At 39.6% G+C, this 27,029-nt stretch overlaps 3 protein-coding genes across 3 annotated transcripts in view; 1 reads left to right on the top strand and 2 right to left on the bottom strand.

Annotated features, from left to right (window-relative positions):
• The first annotated feature begins 7,409 nt into the window (after positions 1–7,409).
• Positions 7,410–12,326, top strand: LOC137252913 (COP9 signalosome complex subunit 2-like). The gene is made up of 3 exons (XM_067789048.1): positions 7,410–7,518; positions 7,605–7,794; positions 12,107–12,326. Exons 1-3 carry the CDS (start codon positions 7,465–7,467, stop codon positions 12,145–12,147), a joined length of 285 nt encoding a protein of 94 aa, XP_067645149.1. The 5' UTR covers positions 7,410–7,464; the 3' UTR covers positions 12,148–12,326.
• A 9,729-nt stretch (positions 12,327–22,055) lies between these two features.
• LOC137254267 (uncharacterized) lies at positions 22,056–22,724 on the bottom strand (the record flags this gene model as incomplete). The annotated part of the gene is made up of 1 exon (XM_067791953.1): positions 22,056–22,724. A coding segment is annotated over exon 1 (669 nt), but the record flags the coding sequence as incomplete, so codon positions are not given.
• A 1,234-nt stretch (positions 22,725–23,958) lies between these two features.
• Positions 23,959–27,029, bottom strand: part of mus312 (mutagen-sensitive 312) — a 554,297-nt gene continuing 551,226 nt past the window's right edge. Inside the window, exon 5 of the mRNA XM_067756651.1 lies at positions 23,959–24,286. The gene's annotated coding sequence lies outside the window, so the exon portion shown is untranslated. The remainder of the gene's footprint in view (positions 24,287–27,029) is intronic.

Genomic DNA, 27,029 nt, shown 5'->3' with positions numbered 1-27,029 from the left:
AGAGGCAAATATGGAGAGAGCAAGACGGTGACGACTCACGCAGTCTGCGTCCATGAGTTTAGGCGCGTCAGCCCAACTTATAGCGTCGACCCCAGCATCGCAGCTCCTTACGAACACATTCGTCTGGCGGATCCACAATTTTACGCGTCCACACCAATCCGCCTCGTTCTGGGCGGCGACGTTTATGCGGAAATCATTACACCGGGCACGTTACCGCCGTCGCTTGGCTCGCTTCTAGCCCAAAGCATTATCTTTGGCTGGGTGCTCTCGGGGACCCACCCGATCTAACCTGACTTTGAAGGGTTACTTAGTTTTAAGTTTTATATATGTGAATAACATCGTTTTTTTTCTCATAATAAATGGATTTCTGTAGCAACTGGCAAGAAATATATGATGCGTGTTCTTTTACTTTACCATTCCTTTATCTCGTCCTAGCTACAGGTACCGGCGAAGGCAAGGAGGATGCCGTCGCGCCATCCGGCGCTCACCGTTTAATTTTAGAATCTAGTTTTAAGACAAATCGTGGTCGGGGAAGCTCGGGCGGAATCTGGGCTGTTGCGTACCGCAAGGGGCCGGCATGTTTAGGCTCGAAGCCTAAATTCTTCTTAACTTGCGCCACCCTAATAGCACCACTTTATCGACCCCTAGTTCGCCCACCTGCATGTATATGTGTACATAGGTAGGGTTATGTTGTCCGTACACATATACATGCATGCCGGTACAACTATGTGGGGAAGCTTCCCCTTAAAACTGGAGACTTTTTCCGCGGTTCAACGGTTGTCCTCGACAAGGCAACCGTCTACTTTACCAGCGATCGTTGAGCGAACTACAACCAGCCGTCCCGAGAAGACCCGCCACAAGTTTTATACAAGGTAAATTATTGTACTAATTATAATTTTCACTTCAAATAAAATCATTATTATAACGAGAAATATCTCTCGCCTTTCTTTTCCTTTCATTTAAATCTAACCTAAACGCAATTGGGGTGCCCCACTCCGTTGCCGAGTCTGCGAATCACCACAATTGTACAGCTATATTCTGTAATTTCATAAAAATTATTCTTAAATTTACCTCCAGGTATTTTATATTTTTCCACGAACCATTCTTTACAGCTTTGGGAGTCATCTGGTTCAAAGCATATAAATTCCGCACACAGCTTCCTCTCCATCTCGGCAACAACATGTGATGTCAACTTAGAGACAGTGCTCTGGCACATTTCTACTAAATAGTTACTACCGAAATTGTGCTGGTAGCCACCGCTAGCAAAAAGTGAAAGCGTGACTGCCAATTGCAAAATTGGAGGAACCGCTTTGGCATCGGCTTGCTTCAAATTTAATTTCTCCAGAAGGTAGCTAAAAGCTTCTTTAGTTAAGCGAAATCTCTTCAAGAATCTGAAATACCTTTTTGTTACAAAGAAATAATACATCAATGACATGCTTACGCTTTGTTCGATAAGTCCAACGGGTTACTGCGTTCTCTTAGCCGCCTCCGGACAATTTTTCCATCGCCTTCGCTATCACTTGTGCTCAAACAAAATAATAAAATTGGATCCATCGTAATTATTTGCTTTATTTTTTATATATTTTGCAACCAATTTGACAGTTCAAAATCTATTGTGAGCTAAAAATACAATCCAATCTAATGTGGATCTTAAAAATTATTGTGAATTGAAAATAAATTACGTTCCGTTCGCTATCGTATGTTATAATCCCATTTTGTTTATACGTCTGACGCATCACGTAATTTTCTTTCGTATGGTTACCGATCCGTGATCGTATGTTACGATTCGAGCCCAGATTGAGAAAAAATGGGAACAAAAGCCGCGTTCTGTTGTTGTTGTTGTTGTTGTAGCAATGCTCGCCCCACCTAATAGCCGCGACCGATCACAAATTGTCATCAATATCCTCTAACGAGAGTCAAAGAAAACTTGCCGTTTCAACAGGGGTGGACCATAAGGAAAGGGGTGTTAGAGGCGTTGGTTCCACATTACAATTTAAGTAATGGTTGTGTCATGTGGGGACACGTTGCAAGCGGGGCATACATTTTGTATGTCGGGGTTGATTCTGGATAGGTAAGAGTTTAACCTGTTACAGTATCCAGAACGAAGTTGAGCAAGAGTGACACGCGTTTCCATGGGGAGTATGCGTTCCTCTTCCGCAAGTTTTGGATAATTTTCGTTAAGCACTCGATTCACCGGGCAATTCCCGGCATAAAGGTCCGACGCCTGTTTATGGAGTTCACCAAGGACCTGCTTGTGTTTTTTCACTTCATACGGCTGGGTTCTCAGGTGCCGTATTTCCTCAAAATGCTTACGGAGATAACTCCTTAGGCCGCTAGGCGGTGCTGGTTCATCAATCAGATGTCTGTTGGGATGCCCAGGTTTCTGGGTATTCAACAGGAACTGTTTGGTCAGCATCTCATTTCTCTCCCTGATGGGGAGTATTCTCGCCTCATTATGCAGATGGTGTTCTGGGGACATAAGAAGACAGCCCGTGGCGATTCTGAGAGCAGTATTTTGGCAGGCCTGTAGTTTCTTCCAGTGGGTGATTTTTAGGCTTGGCGACCATATGGGTGACGCGTAGCACGTAATCGGCTGGCTAATTGCTTTGTATGTAGTCATGAGCGTTTCTTTATCTTTTCCCCAAGTACTGCCAGCGAGGGATTTGAGGAATTGCGGCTGCGTGCTCACCAAAATGTAGATCCTGATCAAACGTCACACCCAAGATTTTGGGGTGTAGGACAGTCGGTAGCGTAGTGCCATCGACGTGGATGTTCAAAATGGACGACATTTGGGGCGTCCATGTTGTAATTAAGGTCGCGGAAGATTTAGTCGGTGATAATGCCAGGTTTCGCGAGGCGAAACAACTGGAGAGATCAGGGAGGTAGCCGTTTATTTTATTGCATAGCGCATCGATCTTTGGGCCTGGGCCTGTGGCCATTATTATGCAGTCATCGGCGTAGGAAACGATTGTGACTCCTTCCGGGGGTGAAGGTAGCTTAGATATGTAGAAATTAAGCAAAAGTGGGGATAGGACACCACCCTGTGGCACCCCTTGTTTAATTCTCCTTGGTTTTGATGTTTCGTTTCTAAATTGCACCGATGCCTGCCGACCACCCAGATAATTTGCGGTCCACCTTTTAAGACATGGGGGAAGGGTAGACCCTTCCAGGTCCTGCAGTAACGAGCCATGGTTGACCGTATCGAAAGCTTTTGATAGGTCTAGCCGCGTTCTATTCTAAGCGAGTACGAAAAGAACGCCAAACTCGGTTAAAATTTCCTTGCATGTATTTAACAACACTGGTAACATTTCAGCTGTCAAAATCATCTGTTGTTTATTACATGGTTCAATTATGTACAGGTTGGCTCATCTCATCAGCTGATTTTATTTATGTCATTGCATGGTCGAAGGGATTGTCAAAAGGAGATGGCAAACTCAAAATGAAACCAACACATTGGCAACATTTTACTTACACATACAAAAACTGCTAAGTTTTATGTTTCCATTCCATACCATTCGCACCAACACCAATACACAGATTTTGACAATTTGAACAGACATATTTTGTTGCTTTACAGATGAGCCAACCTGTATATAGTTGAACCATGGTTTATTTTTGACGTTTTCTTTGTTATTTATATTACTGTAATGTCTTATAATGAGGATGATTTTATGTGCGAAGACGACGAAGATTATGGATTGGTAAGTTTAGCGGAATGAAAAATTGTTCTGTGGGCTCTTCCCATGCAGTTCCTAGTTGGCCAATAACCGGAAAAGTGTCTTTGCAGGAATATTCAGAGGATAGCAACTCCGAACCCGATGTTGATCTCGAAAACCAATATTACAATAGTAAAGCGCTAAAGGAAGATAATACTAATAGAGCGCTGGCTTCGTTTAAAAAGGTGCTTGACCTGGAAGGCGGTGAAAAAGGAGAGTGGGGATTCAAGGCGCTTAAGCAAATGATTAAGATAAATTTTGGTAAAAGTCTAGTTGAGAGGTCGACTGATAATACGGGTCACAAAATATCGAGAGAGATGTTAAAAGACGCGTATTAATCTCAAGAACAATAATCCGAAGGCGGAAAAGAAAAATTTTAACTCGTTCAAAAGATATTAACGAAAACCCGAAAAAAGACCCGCGGGTACCTCCGAAACCGGGGGTGGGATCCATAGTATTTTTGCGCAGAACACCTTTCTGCGTTGGCGGCCTTTGGCCGCGCTTATAAAAAATAACCCTGGGCTACGCCATGACAAGTCCGGGTGTGTGGTATAACCGTGGCTACCGCCACGGTGATGCACAATTTTTTTTGGGGGTACGAACACAACAACAACCACATGAAAATCGCCAACTTTAACTGCAAATACTATTCATCTGAACCGTCTGAGGTGCTTCTGTATGGGGTTATTAACCACGGCTCAAATTGGTAGCCAGAATCTCCTATGTAAATGTATAAATTAATTATTGGTACAAAAAAGTTCGCTGCACCCAATAACTTTACCTAAAAGCCAGGAATTTCGATGCCTGTTCTGTTGAAATCCATCCTCCAAATCCCTTCTCTGATCGGAATGTTTCCAAATGAAGGAATCGTGAGCCGCAACATCGTATTGACATTTGATTACCAATATTTTGTAGGTGTGATCACATATCTGAGAATTTTTATAATTGTTTTAAAAATGTTTAATAAGAATTTTTAATAGCAACTTACAATCATAGCGTTGATGCTGTGGTACCCTTTACGGTTGAAGTACATGTGTTCGTTAGCTATAGGTTTTTGTAAACCAATATGTGTACCGTCCACACATCCAATCACTAAAAAATTAATAACTATATTCTGTAATTTCATAACAATTATACTTAAATTTACCTCCAGGTATTTTATATTTTCCACGAACCATTCTTTACAGCTTTGGGAGTCATCGGGTTCAAAGCATATAAATTCCGCACACAGCTTCCTCTCCATCTCGGCAACAACATGTGATGTTAACTTCGAGACAGTGCTCTGGCACATTCCTACTAAATAGTCACTACCGAAATTGTGCTGGTAGCCACCGCTAGCAAAAAGTGAAAGCGTGGCTGCCAATTGCAAAATTGGAGGAACCGCTTTGGCATCGGCTTGCTTCAAATTTAATTTCTCCAGAAGGTAACTAAAAGCTTCTTTAGTTAAGCGAAATCTCTTCAAGAATCTGAAATAATTTTTTGTTACAAAGAAATAATACATTAATGACATGCTTACGCTTTGTTCGATAAGTCCAACGGGTTACTGCGTTCTCTTAGCCGCCTCCGGACAATTTTTCCATCGCCTTCGTTATCACTTGTGCTCAGACAAAATAATAAAATTGGATCCATCGTAATTATTTACTTTATTTTTTATATATTTTGCAACCAATTTGACAGTTCAAAATCTATTGTGAGCTAAAAATACAATCCAACCTAATGTGGATCTTAAAAATTATTGTGAATTGAAAATAAATTAATTCCGTTCGCTAACGTATGTTATAATCCCATTTTGTTTATACGTCTGACGTATCACGTAATTTTCTTTCGTATGGTTACCGATCCGTGATCGTATGTTACGATTCGAGCCCATATTGAGAAAAAATGGGAACAAAAGCCGCGTTCTGTTGTTGTTGTTGTTGTTGTTGTAGCAATGCTCGCCCCACCTAATAGCCGCGACCGATCACAAATTGTCATCAATATCCTCTAACGAGAGTCCAAGGAAACTTGCCGTTTCAACAGGGGTGGACCATAAGGAAAGGGGTGTTAGAGGCGTTGGTTCCACATTACAATTGAAGAGATTGTTGGTGTCATGTGGGGACACGTTGCAAGCGAGGCATACATTTTGTATGTCGGGGTTGATTCTGGATAGGTAAGAGTTTAACCTGTTACAGTATCCAGAACGAAGTTGAGCAAGAGTGACACGCGTTTCCCTGGGGAGTATGCGTTCCTCTTCCGCAAGTTTTGGATAATTTTCGTTAAGCACTCGATTCACCGGGCAATTCCCGGCATAAAGGTCCGACGCCTGTTTATGGAGTTCACCAAGGACCTGCTTGTGTTTTTTCACTTCATACGGCTGGGTTCTCAGGTCCCGTATTTCCTCAAAATGCTTACGGAGATGACTCCTTAAGCCCCTAGGCGGTGCTGGTTCATCAATCAGATGTCTGTTGGGATGCCCAGGTTTCTGGGTATTCAACAGGAACTGTTTGGTCAGCATCTCATTTCTCTCCCTGATGGGGAGTATTCTCGCCTCATTATGCAGATGGTGTTCTGGGGACATAAGAAGACAGCCCGTGGCGATTCTGAGAGCAGTATTTTGGCAGGCCTGTAGTTTCTTCCAGTGCGTGATTTTTAGGCTTGGCGACCATATGGGTGACGCGTAGCACGTAATCGGCTGGCTAATTGCTTTGTATGTAGTTATGAGCGTTTCTTTATCTTTTCCCCAAGTACTGCCAGCTAGGGATTTGAGGATTTTGTTACGGCTCTGAATTCTCGGAACAATTGCGGCTGCGTGATCACCAAAATATAGATCCTGATCAAACGTCACACCCTAGATTTTGGGGTGTAGGACAGTCGGTAGCGTAGTGCCATCGACGTGGATGTTCAAAATGGTCGACATTTGGGGCGTCCATGTTGTAAATAAGGTCGCGGAAGATTTAGTCGGTGATAATGCCAGGTTTCGCGAGGAGAGATCAGGGAAGTAGCCGTTTATTTTATTGCATATCGCATCGATCTTTGGGCCTGGTCCTGTGGCCATTATTATGGAGTCATCGGTGTAGGAAACGATTGTGACTCCTTCCGGGGGTGAAGGTAGCTTAGATATGTAGAAATTAAACAAAAGTGGGGATAGGACACCACCCTGCGGCACCCCTTGTTTAATTCTCCTTGGTTTTGATGTTTCGTTTCTAAATTGCACCGATGCCTGCCGACCACCCAGATAATTTGCGGTCCACCTTTTAAGACATGGGGGAAGGGTAGACCCTTCCAGGTCCTGCAGTAACGAGCCATGGTTGACCGTATCGAAAGCTTTTGATAGGTCTAGCCGCGTTCTATTCTAAGCGAGTACGAAAAGAACGCCAAACTCGGTTAAAATTTCCTTGCATGTATTTAACAACACTGGTAACATTTCAGCTGTCAAAATCATATGTTGTTTATTACATGGTTCAATTATGTACAGGTTGGCTCATCTCATGAGCTGATTTTATTTATGTCATTGCATGGTCGAAGGGATTGTCAAAAGGAGATGGCAAACTCAAAATGAAACCAACACATTGGCAACATTTTACACATACTTACACATACAAAAACTGCTAAGTTTTATGTTTCCATTCCATACCATTCGCACCAACACCAACACACAGATTTTGACAATTTGAACAGACATATTTTGTTGCTTTACAAATGAGCCAACCTGTATATAGATGAACCATGGTTTATTATTGACGTTTTCTTTGTTATTTATATTACTGTAATGTCTTATAATGAGGATGATTTTATGTGCGAAGACGACGAAGATTATGGATTGGTAAGTTTAGCGGAATGAAAAATTGTTCTGTGGGCTCTTCCCATGCAGTTTCTAGTTGGCCAATAACCGGAAAAGTGTCTTTGCAGGAATATTCAGAGGATAGCAACTCCGAACCAGATGTTGATCTCGAAAACCAATATTATAATAGTAAAGCGCTAAAGGAAGATAATCCTAATGGAGCGCTGGCTTCGTTCGAAAAGGTGCTTGACCTGGAAGGCGGTGAAAAAGGAGAGTGGGGATTCAAGGCGCTTAAGCAAATGATTAAGATAAATTTTGGTAAAAGTCTAGTTGAGAGGTCGACTGCTAATTAACGAAAAACCGAAAAAAGACCCGCGGGTACCTCCGAAACCGGGGGTGGGATCCATAGTATTTTTGCGCAGAACACCTTTCTGCGTTGGCGGCGTTCGGCCGCGCTTATAAAAAATAACCCTGGGCTACGCCATGCCAAGTCCGGGTGTGTGGTATAACCGTGGCTACCGCCACGGTGATGCACAATTTTTTTGGGGGTACAAACACAACAACAACCACATGAAAATCGCCAACTTCAACTGCAAATATCTCCGGACAGAGATAAAATTTTTCCGCCTTCGGATTATTGTTCTCGAGATTAATACGCGTCTTTTGACACCTCTATCGATATTTTTTGACGCGTATTAGCAGTCGACCTCTCAACTAGATTATTACCGGAGATATTTGCAGTTGAAGTTGGCGATTTTCATCTGGTTGTAGTTGTGTTTGTACCCACAAAAAAATTGTGCATCACCGTGGCGGTAGCCACGGTTATACCACACACCCGGACTTGGCATGGCGTGGCCCAGGGCTATTTTTTATAAGCGCGACCGAAGGCCGCCAACGCAGAAAGATATTCTGCGCAAAAATACTATGGATTCCACCCCCGGTTTCGGAGGTACCCACAATTAAAGAGATGGTTCGAGTCATGTGGGGACACATTGCAAGCGGGGCGTACATTTTGTATGTCGGGGTTGATTCTGGATATGTAAGAGTTTAACCTGTTACAGTATCCAGAACGAAGTTGAGCCAGAGTGACTCGCGTTTCCCTGAGGAGTATGCGTTCCTCTTCCGCATGTTTTGGGTACTGTTCCCCGAGTACTAGATTCACCGGGCAATTCCCGGCATAAAGGTCCGACGCCTGTTTGTGGAGTTCACCAAGGACTTGCTTGTGTTTTCTTTTCTTCATACGGCTGAGTTCTCAGGTGCCGTATTTTCTCAAAATGCTTACGGAGATGACTCCTTAAGTCCCTAGGCGGTGCTGGCTCATTCTGTTGGGATGCCCAGGTTTCTGGGTATTCAACAGGAACTGTTTGGTTAGCATCCCATTTCTCTCCCTGATGGGGAGTATTCTCGCCTCATTATGTAGATGGTGTTCTGGGGACATAAGAAGACAGCCCGTGGCGGTTCTGAGCGCAGTATTTTGGCAGGCCTGTAGCTTCTTCCAGTGGGTAGCTTTTAGGCTTGGCGACCATATAGGGGACGCGTAGCACGCAAACGGCTGGCCAATTGCTTTGTATGTGGTAATGAGCGTTTCTTTGTCATTTCCCCAAGTACTGCCAGCAAGGGATTTGAGGATTTTATTACGGCTCTGGATTTTCGGAACAATTACGGCTGCGTGCTCACCAAAATGTAGATCCTGATCAAACGTCACACCCAAGATTTTGGGGTGTAGAACAGTAGGTAGCGTAGTATCATCGACGTGGACGTTCAAAATGGTCGACATTTGGCACGTCCAAGTTGAAAATAAGGTCGCGGATGATTTAGTCGGTGATAATGCCAGGTTTCGCGAGGCGAAAAAACTGGAGAGATCAGGGAGGTAGCTGTTTATTCTGTTGCAAAGCTCATCGATCTTTGGCCCGGGCCTGTGGCCATTATTGTGCAGTCATCGGCGTAAGAAACGATAGTAACTCCTTCTGATATGTAAAAATTAAACAAAAGTGGGGATAGGACACCACCCTGTGGCAGAGTCGGTAGCAATGCTGAGCATCAGCCCCTGCCCTCGTCTTCCCCCTGCCCTGAGTGGTGCCACTTTCCTAGATGTTCTGCATTCCGCGACGGCAACCCCCCGACGGGTTTCATCGCGCCATGTTGCCAGGTCGCAAACCCAAATCATCCGGGTACCCCAATGCTTGCCCAAGGACGCCCAGTCCCAGGGCTACAACAGCAATCGCGTCCTCGCCTTTCTCAACCGAGGCGCAGTCACCTGTCACTTACCCCAGAGTGGCGACGTCTCCCCTCATGCACTTCAGAATTCTGCAGTTAAACTGTAATGGATTAACTGAGAAGATCACGGAGATAGTCGACTTTATAAACCGGCACAACATCCGCATTGCTGCGATTCAAGAGACTAAACTCACAGCAAGATCTGCATTGCAGACCTGTTCTGGGTATAATGTCCACAGAAAAGATCGCGAGAGCGGAAATGGAGGCGGCTTCGCGTTTATCATACACCACACTGTGCAATATCATATATTTGAACTCGACATCGACCGCAGGGAAAGTGTCTTAGAACGTCAAGGATTATCTGTCCGGTCGGGCGATGCAAACCTAGGAATCATCAACATCTACATCCCTCCTGTCACCTGTTGCCCCAGTGGATACTGCCCTGATATCAGCGCCGTACTCACTGGAAACAATCGCATTATCTTAGGCGATTTCAATGCCCATCACGATCTATGGCATTCAAACTTGCGGGTGAGATGTTAGCGGATTAAATAGAAGAAACGACGTTCTGCACTATAAACGGAGACGCCCCACACGTATGGTAGGAAGCTGTCACAGTTCGCCGGATATTTCAATCGTGAGCGCAGAACTCGTAAACCGCGTCAACTGGCAGCCGATGGTAACATTAGCATCCGACCACCTGTCTATACTTATTTCGCTCGAGCGTTCCGCCGACTTCATCGTCGCAGAAAAACGCACTTTCATTAACTTTAAAAAAGGAAAGTGGAACGAATATAAATTCTTTACAGACAACCGCTGTGCTTTCCGCAAGGTCATTGAATCCGCCTCGGCTAGTTTCATTTCCGCCGGTAGAATTCCCGAAATTCGGCCCACTTCCCCGCAGCCGCAAGTTTAGGGAGATACCGTGACCTTATAAGACAGCTCGATCCCGGCGACCCCCAAATAAGGGATATAAACCAACGCATCAGATTGCTTGTGGATGAACACAAGCGAGCGAAATGGGAGGAGCACCTAAGCGGTTGTAACCTCTCTGCCGGTGTAGGTAAACTTTAGTCCACTGTAAAGTCCCTATCGAATCCGTCTAGGCACAATGACAAAGTTTCAAACGCCTTTGGGGACAAAGTGCTGCCGGATGCGAAAAAATGCGCGAGCGCTTTCTGCCGACAATATATAATGTATTCTACGGTCGACAAAAATAGACGGAGGGCCAACAGACACGCACATAAACATAAGTTCAGCGCGTCATCAATTACCATCACCGCCAAAGAGGTTGAGGATGCCATCGGTCATGCTAAACCATCCAAAGCAGTGGGCCCAGACGGCATAGCCATGCCGATGCTTAAAAGCCTAGGGAAAGAGGGTTTCAAATATTTAGCACATGTCTTCAACCTGTCTCTTTCCACCTTTGTCATACCCGAAAAATGAAAAATGACCAAGGTGGTCCCGCTACTAAAGCCTGGGAAACCAGCTAACATAGGAAAGACATATCGCCCGATATCTCTCCTATCGCCAGTAGCCAAGACGCTTGAAGCCATTTTGCTCCCCTACTTCAAAGCAAATTTGCAGCTAGCCTGCCATCAGCATGGCTTCAGAAAACTCCATAGCACCACCACAGCGCTAAATGCCATCAGCACCCAGATAAATTGCGGTTTAAATCAAAACCCCAACCATAGAACAGTACTCGTAGCGCTAGACCTATCAAAAGCTTTTGATACGGTTAACCATGACACGTTACTGCAAGACCTGGAAGGGTCTACCTTCCCCCCATGTCTTAAAAGGTGGACCGCAAATTATCTGCGTGGTCGGCAGGCATCGGTTCAATTTAGAAATGAAATATCATAACCAAGAAGAATTAAACAGGGGTGCCACAGGGTGGTGTCGTATCCCCACTTTTGTTTAATTTCTACATATCTAAGCTACTTTCGCCACCAGAAGGAGATACTATCGTTTCCTACGCCGATGACTGCACAATAATGCTCACAGGCCCGGGCCCACAGATCGATGAGCTTTGCACCAGAATAAGCGGCTACCTCCCTGATCTCTCCAGTTTTTTCGCCTCGCGAAACCTGGCATTATCACCGACTAAATCATCCGCGACCTTATTTACAACTTGGACGTCCCAAATGTCGATCATTTTGAACATCCACGTCGATGACACTACGCTACCGACTGCCCTACACCCGAAAATCTTGGGTGTGACGTTTGATCAAGATCTACATTTTGGTGAGCACGCAGCCGCAATTGTTCCGAAAATCTAGAGTCGTAATAAAATCCTCAAATCCCTTGCTGGCAGTACTTGGGGAAAAGACAAAGAAACGCTCATTACCACATACAAAGCAATCTTTTACAAGTTCGATTTATGTTTTATATGTCTTTTTATATTTCTTTGCAGAAAATGAGCAAAACACACAGGCACATTCAAAAATATCGTAAATAGTGCGCGCAAAGGTGCGTTGGAAGGTGTTAAACATAAAGTTGCCAAGCCTTACAAAAAATTATAAAATTATGAAAAACTGCATAACGAAAAAAAATGTATACCCATATACTTACTTATATTGTATATTTTAAAGTTATCTTGCTGTGAATCTAATGTGTTATGAATCAAAAATGATAAGCAGAAAATAAAATTAAATAACATTATATAAACTGTAATAAATGCAGTCCCATATAATTATTTAAATAAGAGATTAAAATTAGTTATCAACTACGTAAGTATATGTGGATTAGAGGTTTACGCCGATCCTTTTATCGGCGGCGGCGGCGTACTCCGGTATACTCACTTTAAAAAGCTTGATCTTTCTATTTAAAAAAAATAATAGGAAAGGTTTCGTTTGTATGTATTTAAGGAAATCAACGGTTTGGCCATTTCGGAATGATCCGGTGTTTTGCCTCAAAATATCGCAGATCGTTCAAACATTTTCAGGAGTAGCTCCTTGCGGAGGGATTGTCCCTCGTTCACTTACTCCAGAGAGGCTTCGAACATAACCCCGGTCTTTGGAAATGCAGCATCTGCTGAAAAGAAATAGAGATACATAAAATGGTGTCTGTATATTTCGGCGTAGTTTGTGGCTCCTTGGCGGTCACGCACAAAGGCCACTTACCGTTGCTATTAATGGTTCTTTTAATACTCATGTCTCTAGTTGCACAGGTAGTCTCCAGTTTTTTCGGCTGTTTTTAGGAGCTACAATTCCCGATGTGCGAACAGTAGCAATCCCGACCACCAGTCGCTACCACACCTCCTTACCCTCACACCATATGAAAGCACAGAAGCTATAGGACTGCGACTTCGAACTCATACCTTCGTCGACGTCACTGTCCTAGAAGCTCTAGGTGTAGCTCGAAGACTTTCTAACGGATGTTTTTGTCGTGCTATGCTTGCCGATCTACACCAGAGAAACACCTTGAAACGTTGGGAGTGCCTATTCGGCCAAAGATGCCGCCCTCGTAATCATAAACAGTCTAAGTTGATATCATTGCGTAACTCATGGGTGAAAATCGTATAATCCTCGGAGCATCTACATAATTAAAATTTTATAAGGACCCTGGATACAATTTTAATATATAGACCAAAGTTTGCAGACGGTTGTGTTCACAACATTGATTTCTATAGTCTTCGTTAAATCGAAACGATATTTTAGAATGAAAGTCGACCGATTTTAAGTTGAAAGATGTTAACTGCTGTTTTCCGGCCTTATGATATAAGAGCTCATTATGGATGACCGCGTAGCTTCAGTTTTCACACTAGTTCGACTGTCCACCACGGCGGCGGCGTTTATCGGCGGCGTATATCTCTAATGTGGATAAAATATTTGAACCGTTTATTGAATTTGGCACAAGTACATTTTCGAAATCAGTGAACTTATTGGAATTTTGGTAAGCTACAGGTATTTCCATTCAAGCAAGCATTCTTAAAACCGTGTTCGATTAAATTTAACTAAATCATTGACAAAAATATGAAATTTCTTTTTTAGTTTTTTTGTTAATAATAATACTGACATGAGTCCAGTCGATAATAAAATAATCGTAAAATTGAACATGTTTATAATCCAGACTGAACTCTACATAGAGTAACCTACCTCTACCGGTAGTTGATAATCAATCTAAATAATTCGATACATAGAAAAATGTACATGTGACACTCTACAAAGAAACGGCTCATTTGTATGGTTATGCGCTATTATTAAAAATACTTTTATATTGTTTCACCTGATTCACCAAAAAAGCTAAATAAAATGTGTTTTAAACAAAAAAAAAAGCTAAAACTTTAAGGCAACTTTTTAATCATTTTATTCACTTTCTTTCATAACAACATAACATAACAGCATAAACATTTAGTAATTTTTTAAATTAATTCGTTCTTCAATTTCATAAAATATAAGGCAATTTACAGATTCTGCCTGTTTTAAATTTTTTTAAAACCACCAGTTTCATAAAAAACAACCGTTTAAACATATCATACTTCTAGTAGAAATTAAAATTAATTTGTACTTCAATTTCCTAACATATAAAGCAATTTAAAAGGAAAGGTAGTGTTTTATGCACACGTTTTTAAGATTAATAAACATCAAACATTTTAATAATGAACTTACACCTGCGAACAGGAAAATAGCAGTCTCAATTCTTAAAAAATATCGTCAAAAAAAAAAAATAATTATCATTAGAAAAAAATTATTGTTCTGGCCTTGAGCTCGAATCGAACCTTGAATCATTTATCAATAGGCCGATAAAAACAAAATTGTAAATATCGTCAATTAAATACTTTTTTTTATTTCCGATACTTCACGAAAATACTTCCACGATTTTTTTTTAACTGAAGCTATGAAAAACAATATCGAAAGCGTTTTCGAAAAACGCAAAAATTTACCGCAATTTTGAACTTCTTATTTATGGTTCTATGCATTTTTTGAGTATACAATTTTGTAGCAAAATCAATTTTAGTATAACAAAGGTCATGCTATAGGTCTCTCAAAATTCTCGTTGATTTTTGAGGTTTTTTGGAGGGTGTTTGAGATTTTCGTCTAATATCGGAAATAAAAAAAGAAGTATTTAATTGACGAAATTTAATGAAAATTTACACTGCTATTTTTCTCTTCACAGGTTTATGTTTATCGCAAGTATTAAACATTTGATTCAACTTTTTTGAAAGTAAAACTAAGCTTAAGAAAAAGGTATTCAGTCCAACAAATTCCATAAAGTCCAAAAAAATTAATCGATATTACTCTAATAATTAAACATATGTTTGGCTTGCAAGTAAAATATACGGATATTTATTTAATTTTTTTTTTTTATTTATTTATTATTTAAAGTCGACGACAAACTATGGTCGACTGCATAATAGAAAAGATATATAAATTTACAACTCAAAAGATAAAATTTAAGATATATCGAGATTTCAACAATGTTATATTACAAACAAAGAAATATTAATGAATATTACTATTTAATTTCAAAATATAATAATAATAATAAATATGAGTAGAAATAAGACCTTATGCCGAAATCTTATACTGGCGGAATGCATCAGATTCCGCTCAGCATGATTTCGGAATGCAGTGGATTCCAATCTCCCTGTTGGAATGCAACAAGATTCCAATCAGCATGTCATGGGAATCCGGCAGTGCTAAGAGTAGTGTAATGAGGATACGCCATCACAAGGCATAAGAAAGTAACATGACCTGTGTTGTTGGAATGCACCGGATTCCAATCAGCTCGATGCCTGACCCATAAGATTATACTGCCGGAATGCATACGATTCTGGTCAGTGACTCATGAAAAAGCATGTTTTTTACGTTGTTGGAATGCACCAGATTCCAATCAACACAGTACTGTCTTGTTCCTTCCTAATGATACATGTTGATAAATGTTCCTCCATCCTTAAGCGAGATAGTTCCTGTTTTTTATCGAAGGAATAAAATGCCGGCGAATTAAATTAGCTTGTATCTCTTAAATTAGATAGGAGAGTATTGCATTACGTATAGTGGCAAAAGTACATTCAAGACTGATGCAGCTATACAAGACATTGTAGTGCGCGCACCAGATAAGAAGAGGATTATTTTTAGCAAAGTTTCGTCGACAAAGGGGTAAATAGAAAGGAACGTAGTGTCTGGATACTCTAGGGGGAACCGCAAAAAACAAGCAGCTGAGGAGGTCCGCGGAATCAATTTCTCCAATAATGAGCTTATGGATGAACAATACCCCCAGTAATATTCTCCGATTTTCCAGAGTGGGTAAGTTAATAAGAAGAAGTCTACTTCTGTATGGAGGAAGGTGGAGACTTGAGTCCCAATTGAGGCCGCGCAATGCAAATATCAAAAATTGCTTTTGAACTGACTCAAGACGCTTTATATGCTTTTGAGAAACAGGGGACCAAACGCATGAGCAATACTCGAGTATTGGACGAACCAGCGATGTGTAAAGAACCTTAGTGAGGTACGGATCATCGAACTCTTTAGCCCATCTTTTAACAAATCCAAGTAAACCCAACGCTTTGTTGGCTATAGATGAAATATGCATGTTAAAATTCAATTTCGGATCAAAAAGGACACCTAGATCATTTGCAATAGATATACGCTCCAAAGGCGTACCATCTATTACATAAGATTTCAATGCTGGCTTCACTCGGTGAAATGTCATATGCTTACATTTAGAGCAATTTAAAGCTAGTAAATTTGTTGTGCACCAACATTGGAACGAGTCCAAGTCGGCCTGAAGAAGATCCAAGGAACTCAAATCGCTAGGACAGTAAGTGTAGCAAAGTTTTACATCATCCGCATACATTATAGTATGGGAATATAATATTGTCTGTGGCAAGTCATTAATGAAAAGGGCAAAGAGCAAAGGGCCTAGATGACTTCCCTGGGGTACGCCGGAGGAAACTCCGAACGATTCCGACAGATTGCACTTGAAAAGGACTTTTTGGGTCCGGTTAGAAAGATAGCTTTTCAGCCACATTAATAGGTGAAACGGAAAGCCCAGTCAATCAAGCTTATGAATAAGCAACTCATGGTTGACGGTATCAAATGCTTTGCTGAAGTCCGTGTAGATGACATCCGTTTGCTTGCTCGCTAAAAATTCTTCCATAACTATAGAGGTGAATACAAGCAAATTTGTAGTGGTTGACCTTTGACGAATAAAACCGTGTTGGCATGCAGATAAAAGACTAGAACACTGATATTGCAGTTGACTGGTGACAATCTGTTCAAAGACTTTAGGAATGACTGAAAGTTTAGCAATACCCCTGTAGTTTTCAACTTTTGACCTACTACCTTTTTTATGCAGGGGTATAATAAAAGACTGTTTCCAAAGTGCCGGGAATGACGCAGATCCCAGAGATAGCTCAAATAATTTTAAAATAGGCTCATATATGTTTTCGGCGCAGTACCTAAGCACGCAGCTAGGAACACCGTCCGGTCCCGGAGAAAAGGTGGGCTTCAAAGATTGAAGACTCTGAAGAACAATATTTCCATCAATAGCAGGATTCCTAATGTAATTTGAGCTATCTAAGTGATGTTGATATGGGGGCCGGGATATTGACCGGAATGAAAACCACTGGATGAATACATGGACTTAAAGAACTCAGAAAATAGTTCAGCAACGTCGTCATCAGTGCAAGTTTTTTTACCTCCAAAGGTTAATGAGGAAGGATACCCAGAAGTTTTCCGCTTTGAATTTACGAAACTGTAAAACTTTTTTGGATTTCTAAAAAATTCGGCTTTACAACAACTCAAGTAATTTTTATAACAAAGCTGATTAAGACGGTGAAATTTAGAACGAGCTATTAGATATTTAGAGAGGTCTGCAGATGCTCCAGATTTCTTGAACCTCTTATAAAGCCTAGATTTAATGTTATTAAGTCTGATAAGTTGCCTTGAAAACCAAGGGGGCTTATTCGAACATAGGGTATAGCGAGTAGGAATGCAGGTATCAAAGAAGCCATCAAGCGTACTGTAAAATATAGAGATAGCCGAATCGACATCAGTGCAAGCATAGAGATCCGACCAATCATGGGAAGCCAACAGATCATTGAGCATAATGAAATTCGCTTTGTAGAAGCATCTAGATCGGGGACGAGACTGTACTTGAATCCTACGGGGTAGGCTGATATCAAGTGATATCTCTAGCGTAGGGTGAAGAGGGTCTTCTGGAAGGGATAAAGGTGGTATTCGCGTAAGGGCAGTACCCACCGAGCATTCCACAAATATATGATAAGTAAGTTAAAGTAATCTAAATTGGACTGTAGCACACTGTTGAAGTAGTGGAAGTAATGAAAATGTTAACATGACTACATAAGGCTCTCTGCTTCATTTCGAATAGTTTATAAACTCATTAATACACAAATTTACAAACCATCTCGAAATGTTTTATGTATTAGTTCAAACTCAAAACGTGTTCTATTTCATAAATTGTTTGAACTACTACTATTTATAAATTTTATTCAAAAACGCCATATCTCAGAATTTGTTTCATATGAAAATGTATTGCATTCGCGCTCAGATATGGTTTTTCGAAACAAAGTCTGAGCGTTTTTAAAACAAATTCTCAGATATAGTGTTTTTGAATAAAATTTATAAGTAGTAGTAGTTCAAACAATTTATGAAATAAGCCGTTTTTTTAAATTTTCTGATACCATGTTTACACGACAATATCTTTAAATAGATTAACCTCCAGGGTTGCAGGGTGTTTTCTTTAGGACATTTTTCAAGTCAACAAAAGTATAGAAAAATTAGTAAATGGAACCGTTCCCTAAAAATACTCACATATCTCAAACTAAATTTAAAAATAAAAAAGCACTCAGCATAAAAATTTAAAGGTGATAATTTCTGGACAATTTTGAATTTAGTACGAATTGAAGTTGTAGTTGATTTATAGCTTCTCGTTTGTATTCGATTTATGAGTTTTATCCAACTCATTTAAGCGTTGCACCAATTGTTGCAAAATGTTGTGCTGATTGTTCCACAGACATATTCTCTCCATTTGCTGAACATTTACTTTTTAAGGTTGTCATATACATGTTTATATAAGCCAATTATTTTTTCGGATCCTTGCCATTAAGCAATAATTTTATCAAAGTTTTTAAAGTATTTTGTAAACGACTTTCAAATAGCACCATATGCTTGCAGAACTTATCATTTGGTGAATTACTTTCTGTGGCATTATTTATATTTAAGGCATGTGCGAAAGTTATTTTTGATTTTAGTAATAAACTTAAGGCAAGGCGGTTTGCAAATGCTTGCGCATAGTTTTTGATGAAACTGAAAAAAGTATTTAGTATTTAGGAAACTTAACAATTTGGGAAGCTTATATGTACAATCTTTCGTTTAAGAATTCTTTCAATGAAATACGTTCCAGCTGAACTGCCAAATAATCGCTGGCTTCGCGTAAGTTATCTAAAATATCAGCGGCACGTTCATAATGATGTTTGCATAATTCTAAGGTCGCTTTCGGTATTGTGAAGCTATCAGTGCAGCTATTACGTAGCTGACTATAGTGAAATGATGCGATGCTGGAAAAAATTTATATTTGGTTTAGTTGCAATAGCCCTAAATAATTTAGAAAACTCACCGTTTGTGTATAAGTCCAGAGCGATAAGTGTAGAGAATCTGTCTAGAGCCAGGATACTCTAAATCACAGAGTTTCAATGATTTTTGCAAAAAATCTATCACTTCCTTTTCTACTTCAATTCTTGTAGCCTAAAAGACGAAATTCATGAAATGATTGAAAATGAAATTACATTTAGGAAAAATTTGTTAAAAGATTGTATTACCACATCGGCAGTACCAAAATTTTGCATTTGTTTTGCTAATGTAAATGTAGCAGTTGTGAGTTCCTAATTAACCATGTCCCATAGTTCTGCGCTACTTTTTCTTGAACCCAACACATCTTTCGCTTTTTCGTAATTTACAAACGCTTCATTATAAAACAGTTTTTGTTTGCGCACAAAGTCGATACTTTAATAGCAAGATAATCTGTTATAACTGCATAATAACTTTTTAAATAATTGTGTTCTTACTTTTCTTCAGGCAAATATAAGTGCGCTCGAAAACGCATGAAGAGGACCATGTCCCAATTTTTGGCCATTTGAAAGAAGCAATCACCTGCACGTCCCAACAGGCAACTCTTTTGTGATACTATACCAGACATATATTTCATCACAACCTGCTGACAACGACAAGCCATGTAAATCGCTTTTAAACAACTTCCGTACTTCTGCTCCACACAATAATGTTCCGCGTATGTGGCTTATGTAAGACATATCTTCTCTAGCAAGAGCAACTTTAAATGAACATTCCAATACCCAAAAAGCTGCAAATTTGTTTTGTTGCGCTTTTTGTATGAGGGTACCAAAGCGGCGTGTACATTTATTTATATAAACAGCACAAAATTAAAATTCAATAATTTAATTTATACTCACCTATGTGCACACTCCACATTCAGCTGCAACAACTAAAACATCGACGGGATATAATTTAACACCTGTATGATGAAATTCAAATATCTTCCAAATAGGTAGCTGTTCAAAAAAATGTATCTCCACCAAAGAAAAGCTTGGCGTGCGGTGTATTTTAATGTACAATTAAATGTTTGCACAATTTATGTTTCCTTTTGTTTTGCTTTGTGACACTTTAGATATAATTAAAGTGCACAAAACCTCAGCTTCTCAAAACAATAACAAGTTAGTTCGTGAACCCAACAAAAGTCAGTCTCAACCAAAGCTGCATAGCTTCGTATCGACTGAAAGTAAGAAGAGTTCGAAGCAAGGTGGATTGCGTGTTTGCCCTTTATGCGTAGGAGACAGGCATAAATTCCAATGTAATAAAAGCTTGTGTACAAATTGTTTGCGTGCAAAGCACTATATATCCGAATATCATTTCGGTTCCTGCAAGCAATGCAACAAAAAGCATAACAGCCTGCTCCACGGGTATTTCAGTGGCGAAAATTCCGTTTTATCTGTATGGGCACCTGAATTTACATTTACGCCCGACAATAATACGTCAACGGCATTAAACACCTCCGATGAATTGAAGATATTGAACATAGGCAGGATACATCGAATACTATTATTCTAGCTACAGCGCTAGTCGAAGTAGCCGGCATCGATAATGTCTACTTAACAGCTCGCGCTTTGTTAGACAGTGGTAGTCAACACTGCATCGTAACAAACGCATTAAGTCGTAGAATAAACGCCAAATCGATACAGTCCACTTTTCGCATTGCAGGGCATTCAGTCACCCATACAACAGAGTCTTGTGAAATCAAATGAAGGTCTTGTACCGAAAATTACAACACAGTCGTAAAGTGTTTAGTTCATTGCCCTCAATCAGCATAAATTATAAACTTTTAAACATTCCGCAAAACGTTCCTTTAGAAGATCCGTCATTTTATTCGCCGTCAGAAATCTATATCCTCTTAGGTGCAGATATATTCTTAGATTTATTGCTGGAGGGTCGAATCCGCTTAAGAAAGGGACCATATCTACAGAATACAACCCTAGGATGGATTATTTCAGGTGTCATGCGCGACAATAATGTGCATAAGAATAAGGTTCAGTGCAATCTCGTACAAACCATGGAGCTTAGCGATCAATTGAGAAGGTTTTGAAAAATTGAGGAAGTTGCTAACCCATCAACGCAGGGACTCCTGAAAATTCCGCTTGTGAAAAACTGCTTGAAGAAACTATGAAACTTTTCGGTTCGCATTCCATTTAAAGAATAACTCACGCGCTAGGTGACAGCTTTGAAATTGCAAAATCTAGATTTCTATCGTTAGAGCGCAGACTAAGACGTTCCCTTGAGTATAAAAATATGTAAGTATAGCATCTTTATGCTAGAATACGCAAACTTGGGACACATGACTAAAATCGAAAGTTATGAGAAACCTTTTTAAGTGTTTTTAGCTGGCTTGAGGTCCAGAAAATGTATGAATAAATCGCAAGTTTTATCTGTTTCTTACCAATATATTTCAATTACACACGTAATCTTCTTCAGGGTAACTATAAAAACATAAAACTGAGCTGATGGTGTTGCTCAATGTCATTTTGCACAGCCGTATAAGTTTTGCGGGGAAACCAAATTCAGACATAGCGGCATATAGGCAGCTCCTTTTCGTGTCGTCGAAGGCGGCTTTAAAATCGACCAAGAGGTGATGTGTGTCGATTCTTTTTTCACGGTTTTTTCCAAGATTTGGCGTATTGTGAAAATCTGGTCGATGGTAGATTTACCAGGTCTGAAGCCGCACTGATAAGGTCCAATCAGTTGATTCACGGTGGGCTTCAATCTTTCGCACAATACACTTGACAGGACCTTATATGCGATCTTAAGAAGGCTGATTCCGCGATAGTTGGTGCAGTTTGCAGTATCCCCCTTCTTGTGGACTGGGCAAGGAATACATAGATTCCAATCGTCGGGCATGCACTCGTCCGCCCATATTTTGCGAAGAAGCTGAGGCATGCGCCTTACCAACTCCTCGCCGCCGTATTTGAATAGCTCCGCAGGCAATCCACCAGCGCCCGCGGCCTTGTTGTTTATCAACCTGGTTATTGCTATTCTGACTTCGTCATAATCAGAAGGCGGGACATTTATTCCATCATCATCGATTGCGGCATCGGGTTCGTCATCTCTGTACGGTAAATCGTTCTCTCCATTTAGCAGAGCAGAGAAGTCTTCCCTCCATAAGCTAAGTACTTTCCGGACATCAGTTACAAGGTCGCCGTTTTCGTTCTTACAGGAGTTTTCCTCAGTCTTAAAACCTTCCGTCTGTCGCCGAATTTTTTGGTAAAATTTTCGGGCGTTATTCCTGGTGGCTAGCAGCTCAAGCTCCTCGCACTCACGCCTTTCTGCCTCTGCTCTATTTTTAATATTATATTCTGAATTTGCCGTAATGTTCTTCAAAATATCTGCAACATACTTGCATAGACTGTGTGCCGGTGATCCAGTGGACGAGCATATAGGCCTAAGTGGTATTCCTTCCTTGTGCAATTTTGGGAGCCCATAAATCCTCGGGGATTGTGCCATTGTTGTAGTTAGCTTATTTCTCTCGGTCTTTGTTATTATATCTAATTTGAGCAACTGATCGACTAGGCCGTTGTTTTTACTCTGTAATCTCGATGTTGGATATTGTCTCTGTATTCTATACTATGTCAAGTCACTTAATATATTTTCCATTTTATTAATATGGTCATTATTATTCATAGCTATAGTTTTATTGCCCTTGTCAGAAGTTAACATATTTTGTCATTTTTGCTCAGAAATTTACGCGTCTGTTCCACTCTGTCTGCTATTGCACGGTCTATTGCACTTTGCCTTTTTTTGTTGTGTGATCTCTAATGAGCATTGAAAATTATTTCGCGCATCTTCTTGCTGCTCTTTCGTTTTTAGTGTATGCACTAGATCCTCTCCATATGCTATATACCTGAATAGTGAAAATTTTTTGCTTTCGATTGGTATCGCGAACTTTGGACCTTCGCCAATAGCGTTTTTTATCTCGTGGGGAATCATAGCCTAAGGCCCTTGCTGCTATGGCTTTTTAGCTATATTATAATTTTAGCTTTAGCTCGACTTCTGTTTTGTTTACAAACGACCCGTCTTGTTTGTTGTTTTCGATTAGGACGCGGTTTCTCTTACTTCTTAGATTATCGTGCTTTATTCGTTGTCGATTTTTTAGTGTTGTTGTGAGTTTGTCTACGACATTTTTATCGTTTTTAATAAATTTTTCGAGGTGTGAGATGCTTCTTGAGCTTCGTTGTCGTCTGTTCTACCTGTTGTTGTTGTCTTTTTAATATGTTGTCTTTTTGTTTAATAAGGAGGCTTAATATTTTTGTGTGAAAGTAATGTGTGTATCTGCCTAAAGTTCTGTTTATCTTTGTGTATGTCACATGATCAAATACAAATAATTGTTTACATTTACTGGATCTTATTATAAAATTAGGGATTAAATTAGATTTTCTGCATTTTAATAAAAACTTAATATAAGATTTTTGTTTTACCAACTTCTTAGATGTAGCCTGAAATTTGTTTACGAGTGTCTTGGTGTTGTAGTAGTTCTTTTTCATTTCTGCATATTCCATTTTGGTTGTTGGATGCATATGGCGTGCCTTCCGTCTTTGTGTTATTATAAGTTTTGTGCAACCTTTTTACTTATTTAAGTGTTTTAGCTGGCTTAAGGTCCAGAAAATGTATGAATAAAACGCAAGTTTTATCTGTTTCTTACCAATATATTTCGATTACACACGGTAATCGTGTTCAGGGTAACTATAAAAACATAGAACACCCATAATTTAATAAAAATTAAATTTAACAAATTTTAAACAAACAATTTTACATATAAACAATTTAAAACGTTTAATAGATACGTGCATTTGTGTGCACGTCTGTAGTGCTTGACGTGGAGCTTTTCACTAACGCCCCGAATCTAGTGTGGTAACAACATTCTTCACCACGGAAACGAAATCATGTGGCAACTTTTACACCCTTTTGTTATTCTACCCGCGAAAGTAGCCGGATAATTTTTTACCCACAAAAGTAGGTGGTTACATCGAAATAACCACACAGCAGCTGTTGTTTTGAAAAACGCAAAACTGAAAAATAAAGAATTGTAAGCGCAAATAAGTAAAGATAATAGTAAACAAGTGTTGCCTCTTGCTATACATATTTATTTACATTATGTACTCTCACAGAATAAATTACAATATACCTATGTAGAAACTTATCATGCATAATATGCATATACACATCGTCCCGTTTATTACCCTTCAAAAAACGCGAGTACTCTATAAATAATGTAAGGAATACTCCTTTGGGAGTATAGGACTGCTCCAAATCTAATCTGTATTCATACAAAAAATTAACATTGCGATGTCCTGGGAGAGGAGTAGGTGATCCCACTCTCGCTTTGTTTGTGAGTATTACATAGAGTACATACGTGAGGGTACTTTCCAAAGTACTTTCACTGTAGTACTCCATGGAGCGCCCACAGAGGATCATATGCCAAAGTACCAAAGAGGAATTGTGTCGGAAAGAATTATCGAAGTGAATTTAATGTAAAATTAAAGTAAATGAAGAGGGGCAATACAACTTTTATATTTTATACTACGAATATTCTTATGTTATTTAGCATTTGCGTGAATAAAGAAACTAATATTTCTTTATACATACTATAGTATGTATACATAAAACCGTGCGCTGTTGCATTTTATCAGAGTTGCCAAAGTAAAATTTTATTATTAGTTATTTGCATGCAATACTTTACTTTTGGAAACTCTGTTCAATCGTCATCGTGTCGTGATCACTGTCGTTAAAAAACGAGCTATGATCGGCTGATGGTGGTCCGCAAACGCATTGCAAAGGAGTATTGTTAGAGTACTCCAACATGAAGAAAATGGAACACGTAATAATATTTCTTGTACCAGGATACTCAGTTTTCAATTACCTTGCGTGGTTTAACACCACAATAGTCCTGGAAATCCTTGAACTCATTAACCAGGGTGAGAAAGATTTAAATATCAGCGTGTCAAAGGAGAAGTAATGCATAGAATTTCTTTGTATAAGTTTTGAAAGTGTTAGGCTCATGGCAGAGTGCTCGCTATAAGCTATGCTAGGCGAGAAGCAATTTTTATTTTCATATATTTTACATAGTGTTGTATAACCGATCGAAATATCTAGCCGCTATTTATATTATTATAAAACAAGAGCTTTTTCTGATTAGTCGGTTATTTCATCAACATTTAACGACAATGTGTTTGCCAACACTTTTCTTTTTAATGTCTGGCATAAATTATATCCTAGGTGAAATGTTATTGTTCTGGTGCATTTTATTGACTGAGCAATTTTTTATGGTGAGAGTTCCATTGAAGTAAATTCAAAATTATATGGGGGCTAACGAAAGTGTGGCGAATTTTTGGACAATATAGTGAATTTTTCCCTGAGTGAAAAAGAAAGAAGAGTACCAATCGTGGCTACTGCCTAAAAAGGACCAAAATTGAAGAAAAGAGTCCAGCGGACCAAATGTGGTTGGAAGGGACCATTTTTGGTCCAAATGGACCAAAGTGGCAACCGTGAAAGCGAAGAAAACTACCTTTCAAATTTCTCCACAGACACTGGTGAGTTTTTCGGTGATGACAGCGTTACCACTTGGGCCAGAATCGCGGATAAAAGAACTGGTAACGATATTCGGTTACATAATGTTCTGGGTACTATTTTACAGGTAACGCTCAGAATTGGGGCGTAATTGTCTGTTTATTATCAAATGTCTGTAAGCGTGGGAGCAGTTGTCCGTGTCCGATTTATAATTCATTCTTATGTTTGGTGGCGTGTTTATCATATGAAGTACTTCCAATTTAAGTCTCTGTCTTAGACTTTGTTCTTATACAAGAATTTCTTTTTTAATTTCGGAAAATAAGAAGCCTATTAAAAAGGAATAATTTTCCTGATAATATCAAAACAACACTATTGAAAAGATGTCTATCAGAAAATAGTAAACACAAACGGGATAAGCCAAAAATATTTAAATCCAGGCCCGTAGAGAGAAAATCCGGGCCCGGTACTAAACAATTTACGGGCCCTCTATAAAAAATCCACTAATACATTTGATTAACTTGAATTAATGACGTCTCATTCATGAATCATTATTGATGGATTACATCAAAATAAATTTTGCCACATCAACTAAATGATTTTTGGACTAAGAGCTGACAATAAAATTAACACAGAATATTTACTATTTATACTATTTCTTGTAACGTAAAAATAAAATTCTCTTTTAACAGCCATATATTGCTTTAAATAATATTTTCTAGTTATTTGCCAACATTTTAATACATTTCTGATAAATTTAATGATGATTATAAATTTTAATTATTCAATATAGAAGGTTCGGATATCAAAGAGTGTCTTTGCTTGCTTTTTTCACTGTCTTGCCAAAACGGATTCAACACAAAGCGTGGCAAGTCCTAAAACTCGCTCTAGAGATGAACACGATCTATGAAAGTTTTTGATTCTTGAAGGGACGTTGAAGGAACGTTCTGCACTAGCTACAGTGACAGGTACAGTGCAAAAGATCCGTAAAGCGACACAAATGTTGGGGAAAATCGTATACAGATTTAGAACATATGTAAATGGCATTTAGCAATTCCAATGGTGACAGACCTTTATCAAAATTTGCTTCGTAAATGTGTTTCAAGTGAATTATTTTGCATTCTAAGCTTTGAGAAATGTCCGACTTGTATTTTTCGGCATATTTTGCTGCGCTCGCCCGAATCGTAGTTTCATCCATGTCTTCAAATTGCCACAAAAAGAAAACGTCTCGTTCAAATTTCTCATAGC

Source organism: Eurosta solidaginis, chromosome 5, assembly GCF_040869045.1.
Source record: "Eurosta solidaginis isolate ZX-2024a chromosome 5, ASM4086904v1, whole genome shotgun sequence".
Taxonomy (NCBI): Eukaryota; Metazoa; Arthropoda; class Insecta; order Diptera; family Tephritidae; genus Eurosta; species Eurosta solidaginis.
This window is presented reverse-complemented; position numbering and strand designations above follow the sequence as displayed.

Coding starts and splice junctions, on each gene's coding strand:
- LOC137252913 (XM_067789048.1), top strand. CDS start 7,465: ATGTCTTATAATGAGGATGATTTTATGTGCGAAGACGACGAAGATTAT. Junction 7,519..7,604: donor ACGACGAAGATTATGGATTG/GTAAGTTTAGCG, acceptor GTGTCTTTGCAG/GAATATTCAGAGGATAGCAA. Junction 7,795..12,106: donor AATGATTAAGATAAATTTTG/GTAAAAGTCTAG, acceptor ATTTCTTTGCAG/AAAATGAGCAAAACACACAG.